This window comes from Drosophila suzukii, chromosome 2L (genome assembly GCF_043229965.1).
Source record: "Drosophila suzukii chromosome 2L, CBGP_Dsuzu_IsoJpt1.0, whole genome shotgun sequence".
Taxonomy (NCBI): domain Eukaryota; kingdom Metazoa; phylum Arthropoda; class Insecta; order Diptera; family Drosophilidae; genus Drosophila; species Drosophila suzukii.
In genome coordinates, this window is record NC_092080.1 from 18,196,339 (window position 1) to 18,220,704 (window position 24,366).

General features: G+C 35.1%; 1 protein-coding gene across 4 annotated transcripts in view; it reads left to right on the forward strand.

Annotated features, from left to right (window-relative positions):
- The window catches only part of tai (basic helix-loop-helix family member taiman), a 90,427-nt gene that overhangs the window by 15,682 nt on the left and 50,379 nt on the right, over positions 1–24,366 (forward strand). For all 4 annotated transcript variants that reach the window (XM_036822809.3, XM_036822810.3, XM_036822808.3 and 1 more), the window contains exon 2: positions 13,783–13,971. In XM_036822809.3, coding sequence (XP_036678704.3) covers positions 13,943–13,971 — 29 coding nt within the window. In that variant the 5' untranslated portion in view covers positions 13,783–13,942. The remainder of the gene's footprint in view (positions 1–13,782; positions 13,972–24,366) is intronic.

The following is a 24,366-nucleotide window of genomic DNA, read 5'->3' on the forward strand; positions in this document are numbered from 1 at the left end:
CAATATCAGACCAATTTTTGTTGCTTTCCAGGTAAACTGGTTTCTGTACGCCTCATTTTGTCTTTTATCGTAGTTTTTTCTGTAATTTTTGTGTCTGTACGTACCGCTGCACGAGTTTTGCTATAATTTTAATTTCTTTTTGAAGTCTTGCGCAAATGTGTTGAAGGTCTCTTAACTGCTATTTAAATAGTAGTTAAAAAATTGTTGCCATCTTGAAATTCTTGGGAATAAAACTCATTACAGTTGGCTACGCATGGTTTATAAGGTTGGAAATCCAAACATTTTTGAAAGGGTTTTATTTTCCTTTTGCAAAATACATAAAAGTTAAATAACTAAAGGTTGTAATTATAACTAAAGATTAAATTATGAGTTTCAGCCCTTTTGTTATTCAGAATTTTTTCATCAACTAAAGTATCTTTGGATATTATTGAAAATCTAAACAATTTTTAAAAGGGTTTAAGTGATTTTAATGAAATAGTTTGTCTTTTTTATAAATCAATAAAAATTAAATACAAATATATTGTTTATTTTAAGTGTAGGTTATATTTTAAGATTCAGATCTTTTTCTTATTCAGAATTTCTTGATCAACTATAGTATCTTTAAATTGTATATATCATTTTTTTGGAAGTCCCCACAATCTTCTTTTTTATTATAACTGAAGGTAACATTTTAAATCTTAGCTTTTCTTTCCTATTCAGCATTTCTCAATCGTTGAATTTCTAATTCTAATTCGATTTCTGCTAATTCCTAAAATATCTTTTATAGGAATACATTTGATTCATAATTTTAACTGAGGGTTAAATTTATATATTCAGATATTTTTTCCTTGTTCAGCATTTCATCATCAACTGAATTATGTTTGAACTATATTTATAATTCAATTCTAGAAGTTCCCAAAATCTGTTTTATATGAATAAATGATATTTGTAATTTTAACTGAGGGCTAAATTTAAAGTTTTAGATGTTCATCCTTGCTCTTCATTTTTCAATCAACCAGAAGAATTTTTGAATTATTTTTATAAATAGTTTCTTTAAATTACCAAGATATCTTTTATATGAATAAAGATTACTTGTAGTTTTAACTGAAGGTTAAGTTTAGGGTTTTTTGGTATTTTTCTTTGCTTAGCATTCCTTGATCAACTGAAGTATCTTTGAATTCTATGAGTAACTCGTTTCCTGGAATTCGCCGAAGACTTCTAAACATGGAAGTGCGATTGACATAGCTGGATATTTTGATATTGGGTTCCCTATTTCCTCCACACATCCACTTATCCACATTGTTGTGTTTTTTATTTGATTTCGCTTGCGCTTTTTGTGTGCTTTATTTTGATTTTGATTTGTTTGTTGTGTTTTTGTGTTGCTTCGTGGACTGCTCCTCTTGGGGCGTTTGCCGCATTTGAATTTCATTTTTAGATTTCAATTTATTTTCGGCGTAGTTTATGCCAATTTGGTTTTTGGGTGCGATTTCTTTAATATTATGTATGCCATATATTGTTCCCCCGCTTCACTGTGTTCGTGTGGCATATCAGTGTGTGTGTGAGTGCTTCTTCAAACGAATTTGATTTGATACTCATTTTTCTGTGCACCGCTGGTATTTGTTGTATAATAGGTTAACCGACCAACAAAAAAAAACCCACAAAATTGCAAGCGCTTGCGGAAATTCTCGAACCGTACTGTACTTGACCGAAAAAAACGTGATTATTATATGGTTCTTTCTATCTGTGATTTCTTTTTTGTCATGTGCTCGGTTTTAGTCACAGTCGGAATACTGAAAATACTGTGCGGCGGTTCCTTTTTAAAAGCATATTAACTAATTGACGTCTGTGTTTATCTATAAGCAAAAAAAGCGGAATACTCGCTCGACCCACAAATATTTGACGGACTGACATTTGGGACACCAAAAAATCGAAACCAAAACGCTGGGCGCAGGAAGCGAAACAAATGTTTCGACTCATTTGTGGAACCATCCATGGATGTCTGCACTCTTTTCCCAGCCAACTCGCTATCTTAGTTGCTCCGACCAACTATAATTATCTTAATTAAAAATCTAAAGTCAAAGTTGGCCCAGTAGTCTAAAGTCGGAGCAGCCCAACCGGCGATTAGCTCATCTGGTTTTCTGGCGAATTGAGCAATCTAAATGGTAGGGAAAAGCTCGAGACAATCTCGGCTTTTAGTGGAGGAGCCGGCTCGGTGGACCCCTCGGAAATCCCCTCTTACCACTCATTACTTGCACATTGCTCTGTTGAAATTTAAATATACGAAATAAGTAATTTTCAGCTGGCTTTTTTTTTTTGGGCCGAAATAATGTTGATGTCATAGGTTCGTTGGCTGGGCGTAAAAAAATCGTTGGTAGGCATTCATTCCGAAGCTGTGTGTGTTGTGTTTGTGTGTGCGGCTGGCTAATGCAAGCATCCGAAAGGCAAAAAAAAAAAAGAAATCAACATTTGAAAACGACTCAGGAATGCCCATTATATATGCCAAATATTTGCTTTGTCAAAGTATTTTTCTGGTTTGTTTTATGAGTATTAGTTGATTTCGAAGTGATTGAATGGGACGGTAGAAAGGAGGGGAGTGGGAAGTCCCACAGCAGTGACTATAAGCAATAGTTTTGACTGATTAGGAGGTATGCGTCATGCATCCGAAAGCAGATACCATAACCTTGCTCCATGTAACCCAAGATAACTGCGTAATAGCTTTAAGATTTAGTAACCTGCTTAGAAAGTAGAAAAACGGACAAAAAAAAGATTATAAATGTTTTTATTATTAAGTTTTAGAGTAATTTTATATGGAAAACTAGTTAAATACGATCAGAAAAAGGCACAGATATCACTATGTATAGTGTACTATATTATTATATATGTTGTGAAATCTAATTACAATGCTCTTTGTTTATTTGTTTTTAACATTTTTACCTTCACATACCATATTACCTGCTTTTTTTGTAAATTGTAATATCTTTATCGAAACAATAATCATTTTTAATGTTATTTACAAAGGATCCATTCATTAAACATAAAAAACCAAACAAAAAACTTTTCTAAGTTTGTAATCTTTTTTACTTATCAGTCCGAATCATTCTTCCCCTCCTAATTCGAAAAAGTCAAGTTCCGGTTTTAACTGCATTGATATCGCTAAGATAGAAAGCCCCCCCAAAAATAAGTACACTTTACTTCACACCTATCTACTACCTGTTGCCTAACCCCCAAACCGAAATACATACACCAAAGGCTTTGAACCAAAACTCTATTATTACCAACACAAAAAGAAACCGAAACTGAAACCAAAACCAAAAAGATGCCATAAAACGTGAAAACAAGAGCGGCGATTGACCAGAGCGACCACCTTTTGCGAGATACTCGCACACTCGCAGATACTTTGAGAACTTGGGGATCTAGAATAATTATTATGTGCGGTTGGGTTGCTTAGCGAGCACTCAGGGGTCTCCAGAGAGAGAAAGAGCGAGCTCCAAGACTTTACCTAACGCGTTATAACGCTCTGAATCGATTCTCAAAGCCCCGTATATGATACCCCAGTGTGTGTGTGTGAAATGTAGGGGAAACGCCAGTGAGCCTGTGTGCGTGAGTGTTTATAAAGTTGATTGCACTCGATTTTTAGATAAAGCTTTTCAAGGTCATCAACGAAAAAACAACGAAGAGTACCCAAAAAAAGGCAGCACCATTGAAAAAACGCGGGAGATTCTTCCAGTAGAATGAAGAATCATGATCCTTTCTCTCTTTCGCACATCACTAGAAGGCATTTAATTGAGAACTATGCACCAAATGTATTTGGATTGTCTCCTCGGGCGACACAACTCACCGAATAATACAGATAAATAAATCAAAACAAGATTTATGTCTGCCTTCCACCGCTGTGTGTATTCAAATCTGACAGTCGAAAAAAAAAATGAAGAAAATAATACCGAGGAAGCCCCACCACACACACAATAATTCGAATCCCGAGACAATGAGAGCCGGGGTCGGTTCTCCAGATCTCCAGCCTCTTTACAAATTATTAGACGACTCGTTTGCTGTTTTCTCATCTTGTTTTTGCTTTTTTGGCATATGCGAAAATAAAAACACACTTTTTTGGAATGAATTTTTGATTGTACGATGGGTTTGCAGCTGTTGGAAGTGAGCCGGTTTGTCTTTTCCTCTCCTTAGCAGCGAATTATTTTCGGTTGTGTGCGAAGGAACCTGAAGAGCTGGATCGCGTTTTTGGGGATCAGTTATTATTATCCTGTAAGACAAGCTCAAATTCCCTGAGATAATCATTTTTTTAATGTTTTTTATGTATCTTAAAATTCTAGTAATGGAATTTCTGATTGCTAGTTCAGAATTTAAATATTTATAAATAACATTCTGCAACAGCACGATTAATCATTAAATCCAGTCCACCTTACCAACAGTTAGATTGTGAATTGTCAAGGATCCCGAGGGACATTGAATTCCCTTTTAAATTTGTCACAAAAATTTCAAATGCACACACAGAGTTAAGAGTTATATACGCATATATACTACAGACAAATCAGATTTTCGCATGACTTGACTTCAATTCCAATAGGAGAATGGAATGAAGTCAATTTATTGATTTTTACGAGTGTCCATGTTACGACGCCCCAAAGTATGCAATTAATGGTGCGTATTTTATTCTATTACATGCCATTTCATTTCGATTTAATCGGAATAAGGGGCATTGTTCCCGCTTTGAAAGCTGAGACTGAGATATGTTATTAATTTCAGCGGTGTCCAAAAATATAACAATAAAATCAGGGGCCTGTAACACCTGTTTGATTGAGTGGTAGCTGAGGTCTCCTCCCAGCCAATTCAATTATTTTCTGTTCTAGCCCCCGATTTCAATTAAATTTTGGTCTGAAATTCCGCATGCCAAAGTGATATTCAATTAAAAATTTATAATGCGCAATAAGCACTGAAAAAATACTATTCGAATGTTTGGTACCGTGCAAATCCAATCAATAAATGATTTTTATGTTCGAAATTCAGGTGATGCTGGGTTACGAAACAGCAATCAATTGTAAACGATATACCCTTACAGCTCTAGGCAAATAGGGTATTTTCCCATTTAATTTACATATTAATTTACATACAACTATACCTCCCCCACCAAAAATATAGAGCAGAACCAGCAGAAAAGTATCTAGATATAAATATTTCTCTGCGTCATCATCATCCAGCTGAAGTAGGAAAAGAATTTGTTACTTTTTTATTTTGATGACCATCCAAAGGCGACGTGTTTCAGTTTAAGTCGAGTGCTCCATAAAATAAATCCGCACTTATGCAGCTATGGCAAATGGATTCGAATTCGTCAGTTTGTGTGTGCATATATATCATGGATATGTACATAGTACATATGTACATATAAAGCATCCGCATTATGCAGAAAGAAACTGGCTGGAATCGAAAACAGTTTTGGGAATGGAATTCTCTGCGCCATTTCGGGCACAAAACTAATTTGCATCCAAGTGTAAACAATCTGAGGAAGAGCAGAGATATATAAACCAATATTCGATTGCCTGATTAGTATCATATTATGAAATCAAAATGAAATTGCTTTCTGCACAGCATTTTTATCAATGTTTAGTTGTGAAATCGATTGTATCTGTAATAGAGACATCTGTAGTCTATAAACAAATACCTACTTATCTGCTCTTTGTGGTAGGCCTGTGTGTTATTTATTTTGCTTTTATGTAAATTTAATTCGATTGCTTGGGTTTTATTTTCTTTGTTTTTTTTTTCTAGCTTGCTGACTTCATAAATTTATATTTTCTTTGGTGTCCAATCTTGACACTCAGCAGTTGGAGATGACTCTTATATCGAGGGCCTGCTGTTTTTGTGGGTTACAATTTTGTAAAGTGAGTTATTTATGTTTTCGAAAGTGGAAATGGAAATGGTTAAATGATGTCAGAGCTTAATAATTTATGGTGAATACGCTACCAATTGAAGTGGGAATAAATGTAAATAAACTTTTGTGATATCTTTGGCAAGGCTTAAGTAATGCTTAAATTTCAGAAACATTGAAATACATTTAAACTTTTACTGTTCGCATGTACCTTATGATTATTTATATTTCCTACCAACTCCAAAACTTCTGGGGCATTTCCTGTAAAATGTTCGCTTGAATTACCTTCTGAATGTTTCCCAAACTAATTAAGTTTTATGACTACAAGTTAGCTGGCTTCAACAGCATTTCCTGATCCTTTACGGCATTGTTTCTTATGTTTATGACAATTTACAGACACAATTACAGGCTTTAATGGCGAACTAATAAAAATTTCTTGCGATGTATATATGTACTGGTGGAAAAGTCATAAAAATGTGGCAGACAAATGAAAAATTTCCACCATATTCAGGACAGGAAAAATGCGTGACACCTAGAGATAAGAAGTCGGAGGGAAAAATGGCCTATACAGAAAGAAAAAGACTACGTACACATGTATAAGTATCAGCTTTTGGTTATCGTTCCATTTTCAATTTTAACAACCGAGACTAATTTTCACACCAGCAGCTAATGTCAACGCAATCGTTGACATTTTGTCAGTGAAAGCAACTAGCCAATTCCACAAAAGAAAACATTTCAATTGGCAAGCCAGCGAAACGGCGAAACAGGAAGCAAAATGGCCAAAAGGAAAATGAATAATGGAAAATTGGTTGACAGCAGCTCCTAGGTAAATCGCATCCTCTCACTCGCTCTCGTTTAATTTGATTAATTACACAAATTTGACATTAACACATTTTGGGGCGCAAATGAAGCAGAAGGCAGCGATATAAACAGCAGCCCTCGCCGAGAACAAAAAACTCTTGTCCAGATTCTCTGGTTGGAGTGATTAATGAATTGATGAAAAACAAAACGCAGAGCAGTAGAATATCTTGTTTCTTATTTTTTATGTTTTATCTCTGTTCTTAGGCCGAACCACACTGACCACCAAGGAACTAAAACGCTTCCGGGCATTTATTCTTGGGGAGTTTTTATGAGAGTTTCCTTCATGTCTTCGTTTTCCCGATTTTTTCTTAGGCGCTCTAATGGCAAAAGGAGTTGAGGAACTGGGATCCATTTGGTAAATTGATCTTCTAAAGTCACTGTAATGATGAATAATTAAACGTATTTATTAATACTTAACTGGTCTTTAAATGGTTATACTCGTATATTCCTTTCAGTAAAAATGCTATACAAATAACGATAAATGATTTATCTAGTGATAATTAGGCATAACTTTATTTCAGTGATAAAAACTTTGGATTCAATGTTATTAGCTAACAGAACCCAACAAATAAATTACATTACATTAGCGGAACTACTTTTTATTTAAAGTTACATTTCGATTTTTATTAGTTCTCTTAGTGTTATAAATTTTATATTATATTAGCGTAACTTGGATTTATTTTAAACTACAAATTGAAAAATTATAGATTTAATCTTATAATTTCTTGAATTCCATGCTTTTTATAAAGAGCATTATCAAGTTCGTCTGAGTTATTGAATACCATCATTCCCTTATTTTCCCTCCTGTCCGTTGGATGGTTAATGATTCCGAGAGCTATTCGGTTTGCATGCTAATAAGCAGTTTAGGCCCGAACAAAATATATGAAAATTAATGTTCTGGTTTTGCCTAATATACGACCTAATGTCCCAAACCGTGTCGATGGGAATTTCGAGGCTCGGACCGTATTGATTTATGCCAGCATTGTTGCTGTTCACACTCGGCAAACTGTGGATGGGTTAACCTAAATTGATCAGTTCGCTGGTTGGTGGGTAATTCCCACAGTTGTGTTTGCCCAACTTGAACGAACATTTGGCCAAGTGCTGAGGATAATCTCGAGCTCTGCAGTTGTCGATCGTCAACAAAGCAGAAACCCAAGTCTTTTGGCTTATCACTGGCATTTAAACAGCTGCGGAGCTCGAAGGGAAAACAGTTAAAAACGAATTTCAAATGGTTTATTCCGTGGTTCGCACATTTCAATTTCTAGGCACGTAAACCCGACCATACGGATTTTTGGCCACTTGTTGCTATCTATCAGTGGTAGAGACTCCGCGGGAGGGTTTAACAGTACTCTCCCTCCGATATGCAAAGCATGTGCCTTCGATTCCAGATAGTTTAAGTTCGGTTTTATGAGGTTGGAGCCCCTATGGTAGACCTCTCTCGGTACTTCACGGCCCATAGCATTTCATAGCGTCGCATTACATGTTAGTATCTAAGTATGTGGCTCCTCCTGCATTTTCTCTACATGCGGAAGCACTTTCCGAAGTTGATAAACTTCAGAACGCCCGAAAGTGTTTGAAGTTTGCTTTGGGGCCATTGTTATGCGCCCAGTGTTCGAACAGCTGACAATGGGGTAATAAAAGGGTATCGTAAAGTTCTACAGCTAAGCTTTCTTGTTAATGGGGGTTTTATGTTCTCTAGTGAGAACACAACTCTGCCTGATTCTCAGCAATACTTAAGATCCGAAAACGTATTATAAATTATATTTTAATCAAAATTGATCTTAACTTGATCATGAGCATTTAAGTTGCCTTCACTGTTTGGCCCATTGTTTCTTGATTTTATTTTCGTAAATTTCTCTATTTACTTAACATTATTAATGTGTCATTGTATTTTTTATTTAACTTTTTTTTGCTGTACTTGTATTCCTTATTTGGGCCACACATTTTTGTACGTTTTCTTGCGTACGCGACAATAAAACAATTTTTACGCCGAATGTTTTTTTACGGCTTGTGTGCACAGCCACAAGCGCACACAGGCGGGCAAAAAAATAAAACGAATAATGAGTTTATGTATTTTAAACTGACCTCATTATGAAGAAAAATTGTTTTTGCACACACACAGAGCGTGGAAGGAACAAGTTGTTAACAAATGGAATTTTTGAAGAAGTTTCTTGCTGGCCTAAACCAGAAAGTCTGACACAAGATATATGGAGTACAGTAATATTAATAGGTGTTCAAGGCGATAAGCTAACAAAACAATCAAACCAATCGCTGTAAGTAAACTGGCTGATAAAGAAAAGAGAATGCAGCTTATCTTGACAACCGAGGCCCTTTATTTCGATAACTTCAATTCCAATCCGTTAAAAGAAACATTCTTATATCGATGTTTTATTTTTTTAACCCTTCGTCGGTGTGTCGTATTTTAAACTAAAGGCTCAATTAATCAAGTGGTTGTACATATCTTTTTTCTGCACAGTTCATAACTTATACACAATTTACGGTACAAGTCTTTTCCGCTTGTAGTTATATAAATAATTCTTATTTTCGGTTATTTATTTGTTCTTGCATCGGAAACGGTTGATAAAAATGTCACGTAATATTTGTGAAGTGAGTTGAAGATGAAAAGGGTATTTTTATGTTTATGGTTACTTGGATGGGGGAGTAATTATAATAAATTAAACTCATATAGCATAATTGTACTAAATTATAGAGTTATAATGATACATGGGAATATAAAATATAGAAATAAGTGTTTTTATTAGAGATCTTATAACTTGTTTGAATACATTCCTTAGCTTCCATAATTCCCTTTAGAAAATTGCGCATTTGCGGTATTATCTTATACCTCTTGACTTTCGGCACTCTCTGTAATTTTAATTTAATTTAATTCTAAGCACGTCTGGAAAAAAAATATACCCAACAACTGTAATTACGTTTTTGCAAAATACGAAGAGAATAAGAAAAATTGGCAAGAACGAAGAGGCGAGGAGAATTCTTTTGAAATCTCTTCTTTTTTTTTTTGAGAAGTTGCCACGAGTCGGAGTCTTTCTTCCCCACCGCCCACAAAACACCCCCCGCCCCACGCGGCTACATCGTCATCTTCGCGGTTTTCTAAACGGTGATTTAGCCATTATGTTAACGGTAAAATGTGCAGAATCTCCTGGCCATGCGAAATGGAGTTTCTTTTCTTCTGCGATGGGGCCAAGAACCGGTTTTCAGGTAGGGGGCCTTTGGGCCTTTGGGCCTTTGTCGTCGTTTGCTTTGTGCAACTGATTCGCTTCTTTCGAGTGTGTCGGTGTTGCATAACCCGCGTATTAAGTTGCCTCGTTGTCATCGCCGTCGTCTTGGCCAAGTTATCTCGTCTCTGGGCTTCTGTTGTCGCATTGTTGGGCTGCCTTAGCCCGGTTCTAAGCTGGTTTTTGTAAGCCAAAGTGGCTAATTTGCCTGTTCTTTTTTGTATCTCTCCACACTCAATCACTTATTACCGTTGACAATTGCGGAAATACAAATAAATATTGTGTTTACTCACAAAATTTACAAACTATAAATAAAAAAGTGGAAACCCAGGGTGGAAAAGGAAGATAAGTGGAAACCAGCCAAGAAAAGGAACCTTTACCATTATCACAAATGCATTTTTTTCTTGTTTACATTCCTCTTTTTGTCCTTGTCTGCGCTGATAAAAATAAAGTCCAGTCCACAAACAGAAATCATTTCAATGCGTCGCGACGGCAATAAAGTAAACAAAATGAAATTGTTTTCCCTCGTCACATTTTCCTTCCTCTCGTCGCGTTGGCGACTTGTTGAAACTATTTCAAGCGCAGAAAGAAACTTAAGCCCCAGCTCATCAATAACATCGCATCCCGTGCTGCCAACAACTGTGGTGCTCAATTAACATGCTTTTGTGAAAATTTATTGAATCTCTTCTTTAATGAAGTGGCATGTCCGAAGGCTGTTACTTCCCAACTTCCCGAGCCAAGCGTACCCATCAATGGGAAATGCTTTATGGCGTTTTAGTGCATGATAAGACATAAGATATTCAAACATCAAATATAGATCTTTTATATCGGAGAAACGTATATGTACTTTTTATTAAAATACTCAAAAACATATTTTTGGAATTTTTTGTACTTTTTTTTTATTATTAAAAAACATGTTTTTGAAATCTTATAATTTAAGACCAACATTAGAAATGTACTTTTTATTAAAATACTAAAAAACATATTTTTGGTATTTTATAATTTAAAAGCAACACTAGAAATGTACTTTTTGTTAAAATACTCAAAAACATATTTTTTAAATCTTATAATTGAAAACCAACATTAGAAATATACTTTTTATTTAGGTATTTAAAAGCATATTTTTGGAATCTTATAATATAAAACCAACATTAGAAATGTACTTTTTATTAAAATACTGAAAAACATACTTTTGCAATTTTATAATTTAAAAGTAATTCTTGAAATGTACTTTTTATTAAAATACTCAGAAATATATTTTTTGAATCTTATAACTTAAAACCAATATCAATTCTCAATAAAAAAGTACAAAGTATTTAGGATCGTCAAAAAAACTTAAAAGCAAAACCAAGTTATATATAATATTACATTTTTGGGTTTAAAATCTTAAAAATAAAATCGAAAATAATATTGATATTGATATTGATAATATTCCAGAATATTTTCATTGCACGTACTAAGATACAGATATATATATTTTATATCTAAAATGTATTTTAATAAAAATACCCAATATATGATATATGTTCTTGGTATCTTTTAATTAAATAAAAATAAATTACTGAAGTTATATTAATTTTATTCTCAACAACCAGATCAAATTTTGTTGTGCAGTCCCATACTTCTTAACAATAACCAATTCAAGGATCCCGCTTCCTTGTTTTAATCAATCAAACGGCAAACAGACTGGAAGAAGTGATTTCAGAAATGTTGTAGAGTGTGTTTGCGCTTGCAGTCGTCACTTGATGTATCTACTAGATACATGTGTATCTATGCATCTGCTAAGCTCGCACAAAGCAACAATTATAAACAATGACAAGAGCAGCAAAAGCAAAAGCAAAAGCAGCAGCAACAACAATGAAATGCATTATTATTATCAGCAAAAATACACGACAAAAGAATGGGGGATAGAGAGCGGTATAGGGATTTTGATGGAGATATATGAGCTCGCATAGGGAGAGAATAAGACGGGGAGATTATGCTTCTGGTGCTGGCTTTTGTGCCACGCGTACAGGAAATTATATAAACAAGTCTCTGGACTCCAGAGGGGCAAAGAGGGGCACGGGGAACGGGGGAAAAACAATGAGAAAAACGCAATGCAGTCGCCGTTGCTGCAGTTTTAGTACTGGTGTGTGTGTGTATGTACTTCGTATGGCAACAGAAAATGTTGTTGATGTTTAAAAAGCAAATACAATAAAGCATTCTCCTCATGCCACGAACACACTTGCATACATGCATACATTCATAAGTATTTCCCGGCCGAGAATGCTACGTACATACATGCGTATACGTGTGGAAAACTCTTTTGGGTGGTGGCTGACGAGTTGAGTATACGACACGTTGGCCAAGTGAAGAAAATGAACACAATAACAAATAAGCGAGTGGAGAGGCAAAATATGAAGAATGCAACTTTAATTTGCGCAGAATCTGGAGATTATACAGCTCATGAGCTTACGCCAGATAATGCTGTTTGTTTACAAGAAGCTTACGAAAAGAGTTCGCCGGTAAAACTGATTTCATCTAAGGATTCACTAGCTAGAAAATATAGCTATAAGAAGGTTAAGTGTTGTGTAACATATGCATAAAACTTGGTAAAAGATAATTGCTAGAAATTAAAAGAAACAGAAGATTGTTTGATTCAAAAACATTTTTAGAAAAAATATTTTTTACAGAAAGAATTCTGACGTTCTCATCTGAGTTGCAATTGTTCTTAAAAATAGAACGAATTTTTTTTAAGTTAATCTAATTGGCGGTATATACATCGTTTATCTCAACAACTAAACTACTCGTCCAGTCAGTAGTGTATACTTATCCAAAATTAGTTAAATAATCTCAATTTAACTTTTCTCTTCTCATCATTTTGTTCTGATATTAAGAACATTGAACCCAAAATGTACTTGGACGGTTTTTAAGAACGAATGTTCTTAATTCAAGAACAATGTACTTGAATATTTCTCTCTGTGAAAGCTTTTTAATTTTTTTGATCATGAAATATTATATCCCTTGATTGGACGTTGAAATTTTTTTACAAAATCATAATAAATTTATTGTTTATACCAAAAATATTTATCCAGTCAAAGATGGCATGAAATAGAATGATAAGGAAATTATTTCTGATTTCTTTGTGATTGAATCAAGTTGAGTTTGTACTTAAAATTTGGTTTGACTGCAGTCAAATTATAAGTAAAATAAATAATAAATATAAAATAATTTATTTCCATGAAAATGGAATAGATAATAGATTATGATAGTAGAAGTTCCAAGCAGTGCAGAAACCCTTAATGGTCTAGCCCCTCGCGGCTCTCACTTTGAATCATTTTTGAGATACATTTAGGCTTAACCCTTGCTTGCCGAAAAAAGCCTGGGGGAAAAAGGGAGATGGGAGAACTTACACTTTGCCCTCGGCAACACAAAAGAGGCCTGAGTACCTCCCCCTTTTTTAGCCCCATTTTCCCTTCACCTTGCACAGACACACACTTGGCGCCTCTTTTTACTCATTTCGTCTTGGGTTTTGCTAGGGTTTTCCACTTTTTTTTGGGGTTTTCATCATCTGGCGAATGGTGATGAGGATGATGATGATGGAGAAAGGGGGCTCGGCTTGGCCCTAAGTGTTTCTTGTAACTTGAGTCTTCAAGTGGCCAGCTGGCATTTGCTTTTGCCAGTTTTTCTTGTTTTCTCGGGGTCTCTTTTCTCTGTGTGTTTCCTTCAAGTGCGCCAACTTATGTCAAGCCTATCGTTTTGTTAAAAATAATACTGTGAAAATGTCTGAACAAAAGATATGTAAAAAAAAAAATGTTAATAAAATTTTCTTTCTTCTCTCTTTTGCAGTGTTTCATTTACGTTTCGTACGCGATTTTTATGTGTAGACATCAAATAAACGCCAACAAAAAAGTATCTTCAAAAACATAAGCAGCACCAGCAACAACAAGAGCTACAACAACGAAGGGCACATCTAACGCTGCGGCTAACAGATGAGCCCCAACAACAGATGTCAATTGCTGCAGCCGAAAATGCAGGGTAAGTTTGGATGGAGAGCAGGGGATTTCGGTTGGGAATCCCAATCCCAAAAGGTTCGGCTTGGAGCCTTATGGCTAATGAGATAAATTGGTTGAAGCAATGGCTGTTGGGGCTGGCCAAATGAAAGTGTTCAAGTAACAAGCTTAATTCAAAAATAATGAGAGATACTATTCCCATAGTTCAAAATTTAGAGTCTTAAGATTTCTTAAGTTTTTATTTTAGAGATAGCATCATTTAAAATAATATTAATGTTAGTTCAAACCATCGTTTTCTATTAATTCTAATTTGTTCTTATAGGACTGCTCTGATTTTTGTACTTTAGAAAATTGTTTAGTCAATATTGTCATATTATGTTAACCTTCAAAGAAATACAACAAATAATTAATTTCTAAGAAAAATTATCTTAAACCGACATTATATTAACAATTTTTATAAAGAAGAGAGTAGAAATGGTCTTTAAGATTTTAAATATATATAACTGTCCTTTTTCTTTCAAGATAATAAAATGTCAATACAAATTAAATCTTTTTAATTTTATTTGATACATTTATTATCGTTTTTTTAGTTTTGTGAAAGTTTTGAAACTTGCTAAAGTCAAATATTTAATGAAATCCCCTTAAATGGTTAATAATTTGCAGACAAGGTTTATGTTCTGGAAATGGAAAAAACCTTCATTTATCACTGAGTCGATAGCTCCTTTCCACTTCCCCCTCGTCTGTCTGGGCTAGACATTTAATCTGAACTGTTATAACTGTGGTCCTAACGCTCATGTGCCAGTCATTAGAAGCTCATTGAATATTGCGACATCACGCCCGTTGTGTATTTTTTTTTCGGCTGCGCCCCGACGAAATCATTAATTGCACGCTCTAGTCCGAAAATCTCTCAGATACAGATACAGAAACAAATATATCTTGAGGTGGTGTCCACGTAAAAATTCGCTTGCTCTCTCTGGAGACTGCATTCTATCTCTAACTGGCCCCCTTTTCCCCCGGTATTCCCCGAATTTCCTATAATATTTGTCGCATATTTCGGCATTTGATTTATTGCCTCTCAATTTGCTGCTGCCTTCGTCTTGGGGACTTTTTTCTGAAGTCTCCGCTATCGTTTCATGCCTGCTTTTTCTCATAATTTCTCGCAGTTTTTTCGGTGGTATTTATTTTACTTTGGTATTTTGATTGAAATTGATTTTATTACTCTTTTTATTAGTTTAACTTGAATTGTGTGTGAGTGGAAATTATGTGGCGAATTTTATGTTTTTATTTTCGCCCTCGGCTCGAGTTTTACTGTCAAACGAACTTGTTAGGTTTTTTTTGTATATCCGAACCGGGCTCTATGGCAAGTGCCAATTGGGATTTCGAAAGCAGTTCGCGGTGCTATAAAAAGGGCGCCTGGCAACCATGGGTTAATAGCTGGCTTATCTAATGGCCGTTGCTTGATCGAACATTGATTAGAGCCGTTTGGGTTAATAAATCTTGTGCTGCCCACTGGTTTTCCAGAAATTTTCCCCACTTTTCGCCCGTTGTTAGCCAACTTTTCCCTCAATTAAACACAAATCAACAGGCACTCATGCAAATCATATTATATGCAAAACATTAAATAATTAAAAGTTTTCCAAACCTAAGTACAGTTACCCTTTAGTTTTTGGTTACCAAAATTATAACACTTAACAGCTGGTAATCAACTTTTAAAACGATATTATTCAAAGCTTTTGTTTGCAATTAAAACGAGAAACGTGAATCGCTGTGGAACTTGATGTGGATATTTTGTTGCCACTAATTGTCATTGAAAAAAAGTGAAAGTGAGCAATAGGAGTGTTGGTACGTTGTTGTGTAGTCTAGTGTAGACGCACCATTTGAGAGAGCAAAAAAGTTTAATACGAAAAATGGGAAATCCATCAATACCTCTTCGTTGTGATGAGTAATTCCCAAACATTTTTCCAAGCCAGCCTACGTTGAAATTAACTTTTTTGCCTAATGTTATTTTTTCTTCGCCATGCTTCGCAGGCCTATAAAATATATTAATTTTTTATTCGACTGCCAGTGCAGCAGCCATGAAATGTGAAACAACTTTATTTCATTGTCAGTGGGTCTCTCACTTCATGGCTCTCTAGAAAACCGGCTCAAAAACGGCTGAAAATATAAAAAAAAAAAGAGAAAAACAAAAATGATTACGCTTGCAAGCCGAAACTAGAAAATGAAAGTGAAAGTAGGCCAAACTCATCAGCATGCTCGATTCCCCGACTTTGACTCCGACTTGAGCTCATCGGGTCTCTGTGTCTGTAGGCCTATCTAATATCTCCATGTACATGGCGCTGAAAACAATGCAATCACTCCACTCCACAGGCACATCCACATCCACATCCATATCCACATCACTCCAATCCACTCCGGTAACGGGGGCTTCGATGGTCTCTTGGGGATTTGACTTTGCTTCACTTTCGTTTTCATCGAGCCGGCCTTTGAAGAAAAGTGAAAATAATTCAGTGAAAATCGTTTCTTTCTGCGCCGCAGCGGGAAAGCTAGTTTGGGTCTTAAGAGCTGGCTGGTTATGAAATCGGTATGGTGTGGGTATTCATTTTGAGGGAAATTAATGTTAAGTAGACATATAGATCGAAATAGAGAATCTTCAAGATATATTATCACTGATTTAACTTGTTTAGTTTAAAAAATCTTGGTTTAGAAATAAAATAGAGCCAAAAACCAAGTTAATAGGTGTTAAGGTCTTTTGTAGACACAAATTATACTAAATGTTCTATGATTTCTTGATGGGAATTAACACAAAATTTATTAATTCCCCGTATGTTTTAGGGTATTCGAAGGATAAATTGTATTCGGAATATAAAGTTTATTATTTTACTTTATCACATTGGTAATAGTTATTATACAAAATAAAGACTAAATCATATAATACCACTAGTTTGGAATGCATTAGATTGATTGGTATTTATAGCAAACCAATTGTATAAAGAAACAATACTGAGAAGATTTGCTTTACTTTAACAGAACAAAACCTAAAGAACACTTCAATAAAGTTCTCTCCCACCGAAATTACCGTCTCTTGACCATCAGTAATTGGCTAATTGACCCCCGTAGTTCCCCCATGAACGCCCATTAAGCCTATTCTCTATTCCCTTCTAATCCAGTCTCTATACCCCCAAAAAGATCACAACTTTTTTCACAGACCAGTGAGCCCACAAAGTGAATTTGTTACTTTATCCAGTGGCCACAAAATAGGACTAACTATGTACGACAGGAAAATAAATTGAAGAGGGCTTGGGCCAAACAAAAGGCAAAGGGGGCGTGGGAACTGGACAAACCATCTATAATTTACTTTTTAAGCGCCTGAAAACATACATTTTCCATTTGGCAACAGCAATTTTCATGGCAACACCAACAACAACAACAACAGCAACGATAACGATACCGATAGCCGCCCACACACACTGCCAAGGGAAACGGCAATCGACACTTGGCTACGCCCGACAACAAAAATTGAATTCGATTCCCCCATCATCACATTTAAGCGCTCTCTCGGCGAGAAGAAATTATAAGCCGCTTACATAACAATCAATGTGACTAAGACTACGGGCCCGTTTTACCATATCTGCTGTGCTTCATGGACAGAGGCGCCCTTTAAAAGGGTATTAGATCGTCTTATACCCTCTTCAAAATATACAAATCTTCAATGAAATATTATCCTAGGCTTGTATCATAGGTTTGAGTTGTTTTACTTTTTTTATCGCAGTTCCATTTTGTATTTATATAATATTATTAATTAAAATTAAAGTTCCTACTGATTTATAAGTGTTTATAATAATAGTAATAAAGATCTTCAAATTAAACAATTTTGATAATGGAAAAAAATAGATAATTTTTCAAAAACAATTTACCTTTAACCTTGAATCCGTAGGATGTTTAACCAAATAAAACAAAATATTTCGTATGTCCACAATTTTTTTAGCCTTGTATTATATTTGTTAAGTTAAATTCAAAATCTTGTAATGTCTTCTAATAAAGATCTTCAAAATAAATAGTTTTAATAATCGAAAAAAAATCGATAATTTTTGAAAAAAATACACCTTTAACCTTAAATTTGTAGGATGTTAGACCAAGTAAACAAAAAATATTTCGTATTTCCACAATTTTTTTAACCATGTGTTATTTTTGTAAAGATAAAATCAAAATCTTGTAGGATATTTAAAGCAACCTGTTCGATAAGATATGTGGATTCATGCTGTGAGCGACCCTTAAATTGATTTTAGCCCCCTTGAAAGCCCCTATTTGCAACACTACGCCCCTGTTTCGTAGGCCTCCTCCAGTTAAGTGTGAGAATGTTGCGATGGTTTTTTGCTCGCCCTAATTGCGCTGGGCGTGGCAGGCAAATCAAATTTGTAAACAGATTTCGTTGCCACGGGTTGGGGGTACATGGGGGTATATAAAGACTCTGGGTCGTGTTGTTAAATTTTCCTTAGGTGAATGCAATCAGGCAACTGGCTTGAGGAAAATACCAAACAAAAAACGCAGAAATGCCAAGAAAATGGGAGAGAGCTCGTCTCGTTGACGCCTCATAGGAAACTTTTTTTTATGACTTAAGCTTTGTTGTTGGCCCGATACTTTGTCATTCGCTAGCTGGAATTCTTTGGCCCCATCGCCACCCGCCATTTCCCCAAAAACATCCACAAACTGTCCGCTCCATGAAAAGCATTTTGCGCATAGAGAAAAAATTATCGCATTTTATTTTCATCCTTATCAGACGCATTTTCCCTCTGGCTCACTCTTTTTGTGTGTCGCCTAACCAAAATTTATATGCAGACAGCGCAATATTGCAGTTTGCGTTCCTCTCCCTTCATTGGGTATTTCCCCTGCGAGTTAGAAAAATAATTTTCGCTTCTGTTATTACGTACATAGTTCTGTTCTTTGTGCTTGCCTTTCTTCTTGGCAAATTGCTTTCAATTTTCTATAGTTTTTCTTGGTTGCGTATGGAGGAAAAAGATATTTAAGGGAATGTGTGGAGATACACTTGAAAAAAATATTAGAATGGCAGTATGGTTGGTTGGCAGTATTAAAAGAGGGATCTTTTAGATAATGAATATCGAACTGATTCATAAAGTTTGTGGATCCAATTATTTTATTTTATATTTTATAAACTTTTTCTTTCACTGTGTTTACTTGCTGCATAGTGAAAAATACTCAATTCTTTGTGTGCAGTAAAAGCTATTTACTTATATTTGTAGATTCTGACGTTGAATTGCTTCATAAAAAAATTCTTACAATGAATCCATAACTTTAGTTTTGCAGAATTGAAATCTTTGTAAGGGTAGTTATGGTTTTAGAATTTCTCAAGACAACCTTTTGAAGGATTAAAGATAAATGACTTCCGAACTGCAATTGGAATTCAATGAACTTTCATCAGACCCATCATTCATGTTGTCAAGCATATGGTATTCAGTTGATTGAGAGGTAACATCAGAAATAGCAAAAGCTATCCTAGCAAACAAATAACCGGAGGCTGTTTATTACAAACAATATTTGATATACAATCCGTCTATGTCATTAGCTTATTATTATTTTCGGGTTTGTTGGCCAGTGAAAACCTATACAACCACTTCTAATGAAATCGAATCTAACATTGCCTCCCACTTGAGAGGTGGTGAACTGCCTTGGGATACACGTCAAAATATTAATTACATGCTGCTAGAAATTTCTTGCTACTGACAAGCAGAAAAATTGTAACGCGAGATTATTTGTTTGCAGACAGTCGGTAGACAACCCAGAATCCTTCAGGTGGGACGAGCTAATTACCCAAGCTAAATGAGTTCAATATATTCATCCTGGTACCTTATGAATTGTACTGCCAATAGCCATTTGTCTAAGCTCTCACATTTATTAAGCCTAATCCACACCGCAAAAACTATTAAATATTAGTCAGTGGCCCAATTTGGGCCCTCAACACCTTACACTTTGGCTGGTCTCTTATGAATTATTTAATATTTTCACTTGAGTTACTGCATTTTCGTGTTGTTTTCATCGATGGCTTACTTTGCCAATTCAACGTATAAAATATTTATTCAGGTTTGAATAGTAAAGCGGGTAAATATAGCTGTTTGGGGCAAAGTTTTCAGTTAAATGGATCAGAAATGTGCCGCAGAGAATCGTGAATATTTAAATTAACTGCCATGTCATAGTTATTTGCTATAAAGACACTTAAAGTTGCCTTGGTGTTCTTACTCATAGCCATAAACCTTAAATGGAACGAAAGAGGCCGTAATCTTGGTCTTAATAGCCTGCTTAAGTTAAAGCCTAAGTTCTCGAAATGATCTTATCCCTGCGATAAATGTATTTTCTGGTAGTTTGCAGTGTATATGGAAATATTTACCTTTCCTTTGGTAACCTAGAAGGCTCGGCTCAAACTCAAGCCCAAGGTTGTGTGGCTCAAGAGCCTGGTTAATTAACCATCGAAGCCGTCAGATTTACTTCTCTTCGTATTCCTACCTCAATCAAGACACTTCACCTTCAAAGCTAAAGAGTTTGCTTATATGTCTCTTTTTTTTCTGCAAATCAAGTTTAAGCCCAAAACTGAAAAATCTGTTTTTTGCTTGGATTTTTCGCTGTCGTTTCTTTGCGCCGCAAAAGTTTTGATGTCTATAAATGTTGGTTAAGGTTGGTTTAACTTTGAAATCAAGTTTAGACAAACACAGCGAGCGACCGTTGTTGTAGTAGCTGCTATTAAATTATGGTTTCGGTTGGGGTTTTTGTTTTTTTCTCTTTTTTTTTTGGTGGGGTGGCAGGTAGCAAAACATTAGCTACACTTCTGTGCTGCCTCGTTTGCCAGTTGTAATTTAATGCCTTTGTCTTTATGGGCTGGCTTTCGTATCCGTGAGTGCGATCTTGCTGCCATGTTGGCTTTTGATATGGATGTGCTCTTGCTCTATAGCGACTTTGGTGTAGATACTCCGAGATATACAGATGGTTCGTTTTCGGTATCATTGCCGGCATTAGACACGGTCTGATTACTTGATAAATTCATAGATATGTAAGCGATGGCTTTAAAATAATAGCAAATTATGTTTAAACTGTCATGCAGTGCACTACTGCGTTTACAAGGGGAAAATAACAATGGGTGACAGTTGATTATTGATGGAATTCTGGCTAAATCTGTACACGGAAGAGGCTTTAAATCTAAAAGATAAGTTTTGTGTTCAATATAATTTGTAAAATAAAGAGTATATCATAATATTTAGGCAGCATTTAGTGGTTCATATGTTATACAAGGAAATGTACGATACATTTTAAAATGGTATTTCTATTCTTATTACTGAAATGTGTAAAATTTTTAGCCGTAAGGGACCCTTTACTATTTTTCACTTGTTACTCACCCTATCTCATTATGGTTCACAGGATGTGTTATGACCAGGCAATATTATCTTAGGAACTAACCAAGATAAACACATTACATGGCCAGCACACTCTGGGGCAATTCATTTCGAGGGACAAAAGTTGCTCCTCAGTTTGTTTTTATTACCGTATTACTCATTTATTGCTCACTGCAGTTTGAAACAATGAAGTCGGGGGGTCGGAGGATTCGGGGAATATTGGGGGGAGCAGGACTGATATTGGGGAACGGAATGCCTTGGCATGCGTACATATATAATTTTACGGCTTCATTTCGGCAAACCCAGCCAGAGAAACCAACCCAGAAAAGTCCGGAGAAGCCCAGAGCTCGAGCAATAATAAAGAAAATCATATAAATGAAAACGAGGGAATGGACGGACAAAAAAAATAAAATATGGAAACGAAGAAGAAGAAAATAATAATAATTTTTGCCTTGGGGTAGGTCATGTCTCGGTCTCGTCTCGGTCCCCATCTGCCCCATCATCATCTCCATCGCCGCCTGATGCATCCACACTACCAACCATATGCAATAAAAGCTAAAAGGCATCTCTGAATCTCCTCTCCACACAGACACACTGCATTCTGTATCTGAATCTGTATCTGTATCCAAATCTGCGAATGTATCTGGGTCTGTCTGTTTGTCTGTCGCTTCGTTTCATGTCTCATCAACGCTCTGAAGACTTTTCGGTATGCATCAGCATCTTGGGGCCATTGAAAGCCCCAAGTCCCTCGGCCCTCGTATCCCTCATATCCCTCGTATCCCCTGAAAAACCCAAAATACCCTTCTCCCATCGCTGCACATTTCGTTTTCGTTTATAATAAAAATCCATTCCATTCGGTTCCTTTTTACCCCCCCATCCATAAACCGACAAAAACTTTTACGACAATGATCCCCAGGCATTTACTTTTTATTGTGATATGAACTTTCGAACGTTTACATATTTCATTTCAATATTCGATGTTGGACAATTAGCAATTTCTTTGCCACGTTAGGCTTTAATCTCTATTAAAATGTTTGCCTTAATTATGCAAATGGTTTAACTCGGGCTCTCGGCAATCAATTAATTTAATGGCAATAACAATGAGTTTTTATGGCTGCATAAAGTATTATTAAATAAGTGTTTGACATCGTTACAAAAGACATAAGTAAATATTGGAGAGTGTGTGTAAATTTGTAATTCAACAAAGAAAAACTAATCACAGAACTATTTCAATTAAAATATCAATTATTAATTTAAAAACTTTCGATGAATCAACAATTATTATTTTTATTTCGGGAGCATAAACCATAGGCCTTTCCCATTGTAAATTAAAGTTGGTGTGCAAAAACTAAAACAAATTGAAATAATTACTAATCAAAAAGTTAATCATTTAGCTATTAATTGTGCGAATAATTATGCCTGGTAATCTATAGACTTTTGTTAGGGCTCAAAACCATAACAAATAAACCATTTATCTAGGTTCAAATTGAAGGCTGGAACAAACCAGTCGGTGTTCTCAGTATTAGCTGTATTAATTAGTGTTTTTTTAGAACCGAAGCATTGACTAAGAATAATTACTATTGCCAATTATGAGTGTTTTATGGCTAATTTTTTTCATTTCATAGTTATAGTTCTTGGTTATTTTTTGCCACATTTATTTGAACATTCATGCTAATTACTGCAATTTCCGTTTCACAGAACTTTCAAGTTCGACTCACTGGCATTGTTTTTGGCCTTTGTTCAAAGTTTTCCTTGTTTAATTTCAATGGGAAAAAGAAGCCAGAGAAAAACTTTAATGAAAATGGCATATAAAGCGCATTAAATTATTAATTGGATTTTAGCATGTGAGGATATAAGGATACTTTTGTCTTTTGTGGCTTTTGAAAGGAGTTTTCTGTCTTACTCACAGCATTTTTGGGCGCGGTTTCTTTCATTCCCTCTGATTAAACAGCAGGAGGTGCATTTTCTTTTTGTTTTTCACCCCTCCCCATTCGACTGTGCATTGAAATTTTCCCCATTTTCCATTTCCCTGCTGCACTTTGCTGCAGCTGTTTTGTGTCTTTCAGCTGTGCGCGAAATTTCATGAAAATTGCTTCTGTATTTTCTCTCCACCATGGCATTGTTTGTTTTGCTCTTTTTTTTTGTTATTTTTTGGTATGTGCGGGCGTTGTTTCTTTATTGCAATTAAACATGCAATTTGGGGCCAGACCATAAAACATACATAGGTGCAGTCTGCCCATCGTGATGCACATGTATCTGAATCCACATGAATGCGTGGAATTCATTTCGAGTGAGTCAGAGTTTTTACTTTCATTGTGCGGTGAAATGAGCTGATAAACTAACTCTTCGGCTAATGAATGAATGCACTTCAATGGAAAGTATGCAAAATGTAGTTACTCATTACAATGTTTTTCTATAGAATCTTGAAATATTTAATTTTTACCTTTTTTTGCATAGGTATAGGTGCATACAAGTTAAGCATTTACGTTCGAACATAGGTTACTCACTTCTTGTGATTTTTTTTTATAATTCCTAATGCAATGACACAAAATTAAAATAACTATTAAATTCATATAAATATTACTGTGCTTCAAACCATTTTTAGGCTAGTTTGTTAACAAATATGGTAGACTAGAAAATATTTTAGCCGTGACTTAAATGTAGACAATTGAAATAAGTATGGAAAATAAAATATCTTTAATCCATTGAGGTGTTTGTTAAGTTTAATTGAAAAAATTAAAATATTACATTTAAATATTTTTAAACATGACATAAAGTATTTAAAGAAAATGGGAATGTGAATCTTATATTTTCAACCTTGGTTGAAATGTTTAATTTAATTATGTAATATGAGACTTTGTATCTTATGAATATACAGATATTTATTTTCATGAATCAAAAGATTAATTTAAATATGCAATATGAAACATTGAATCCTTTGAACATTCAGATATTTATTTTCAAGTTTCCATAGTTTTATCAGTGCTCTAATTTGAAATATATATTTTTAATATTAATGGCAT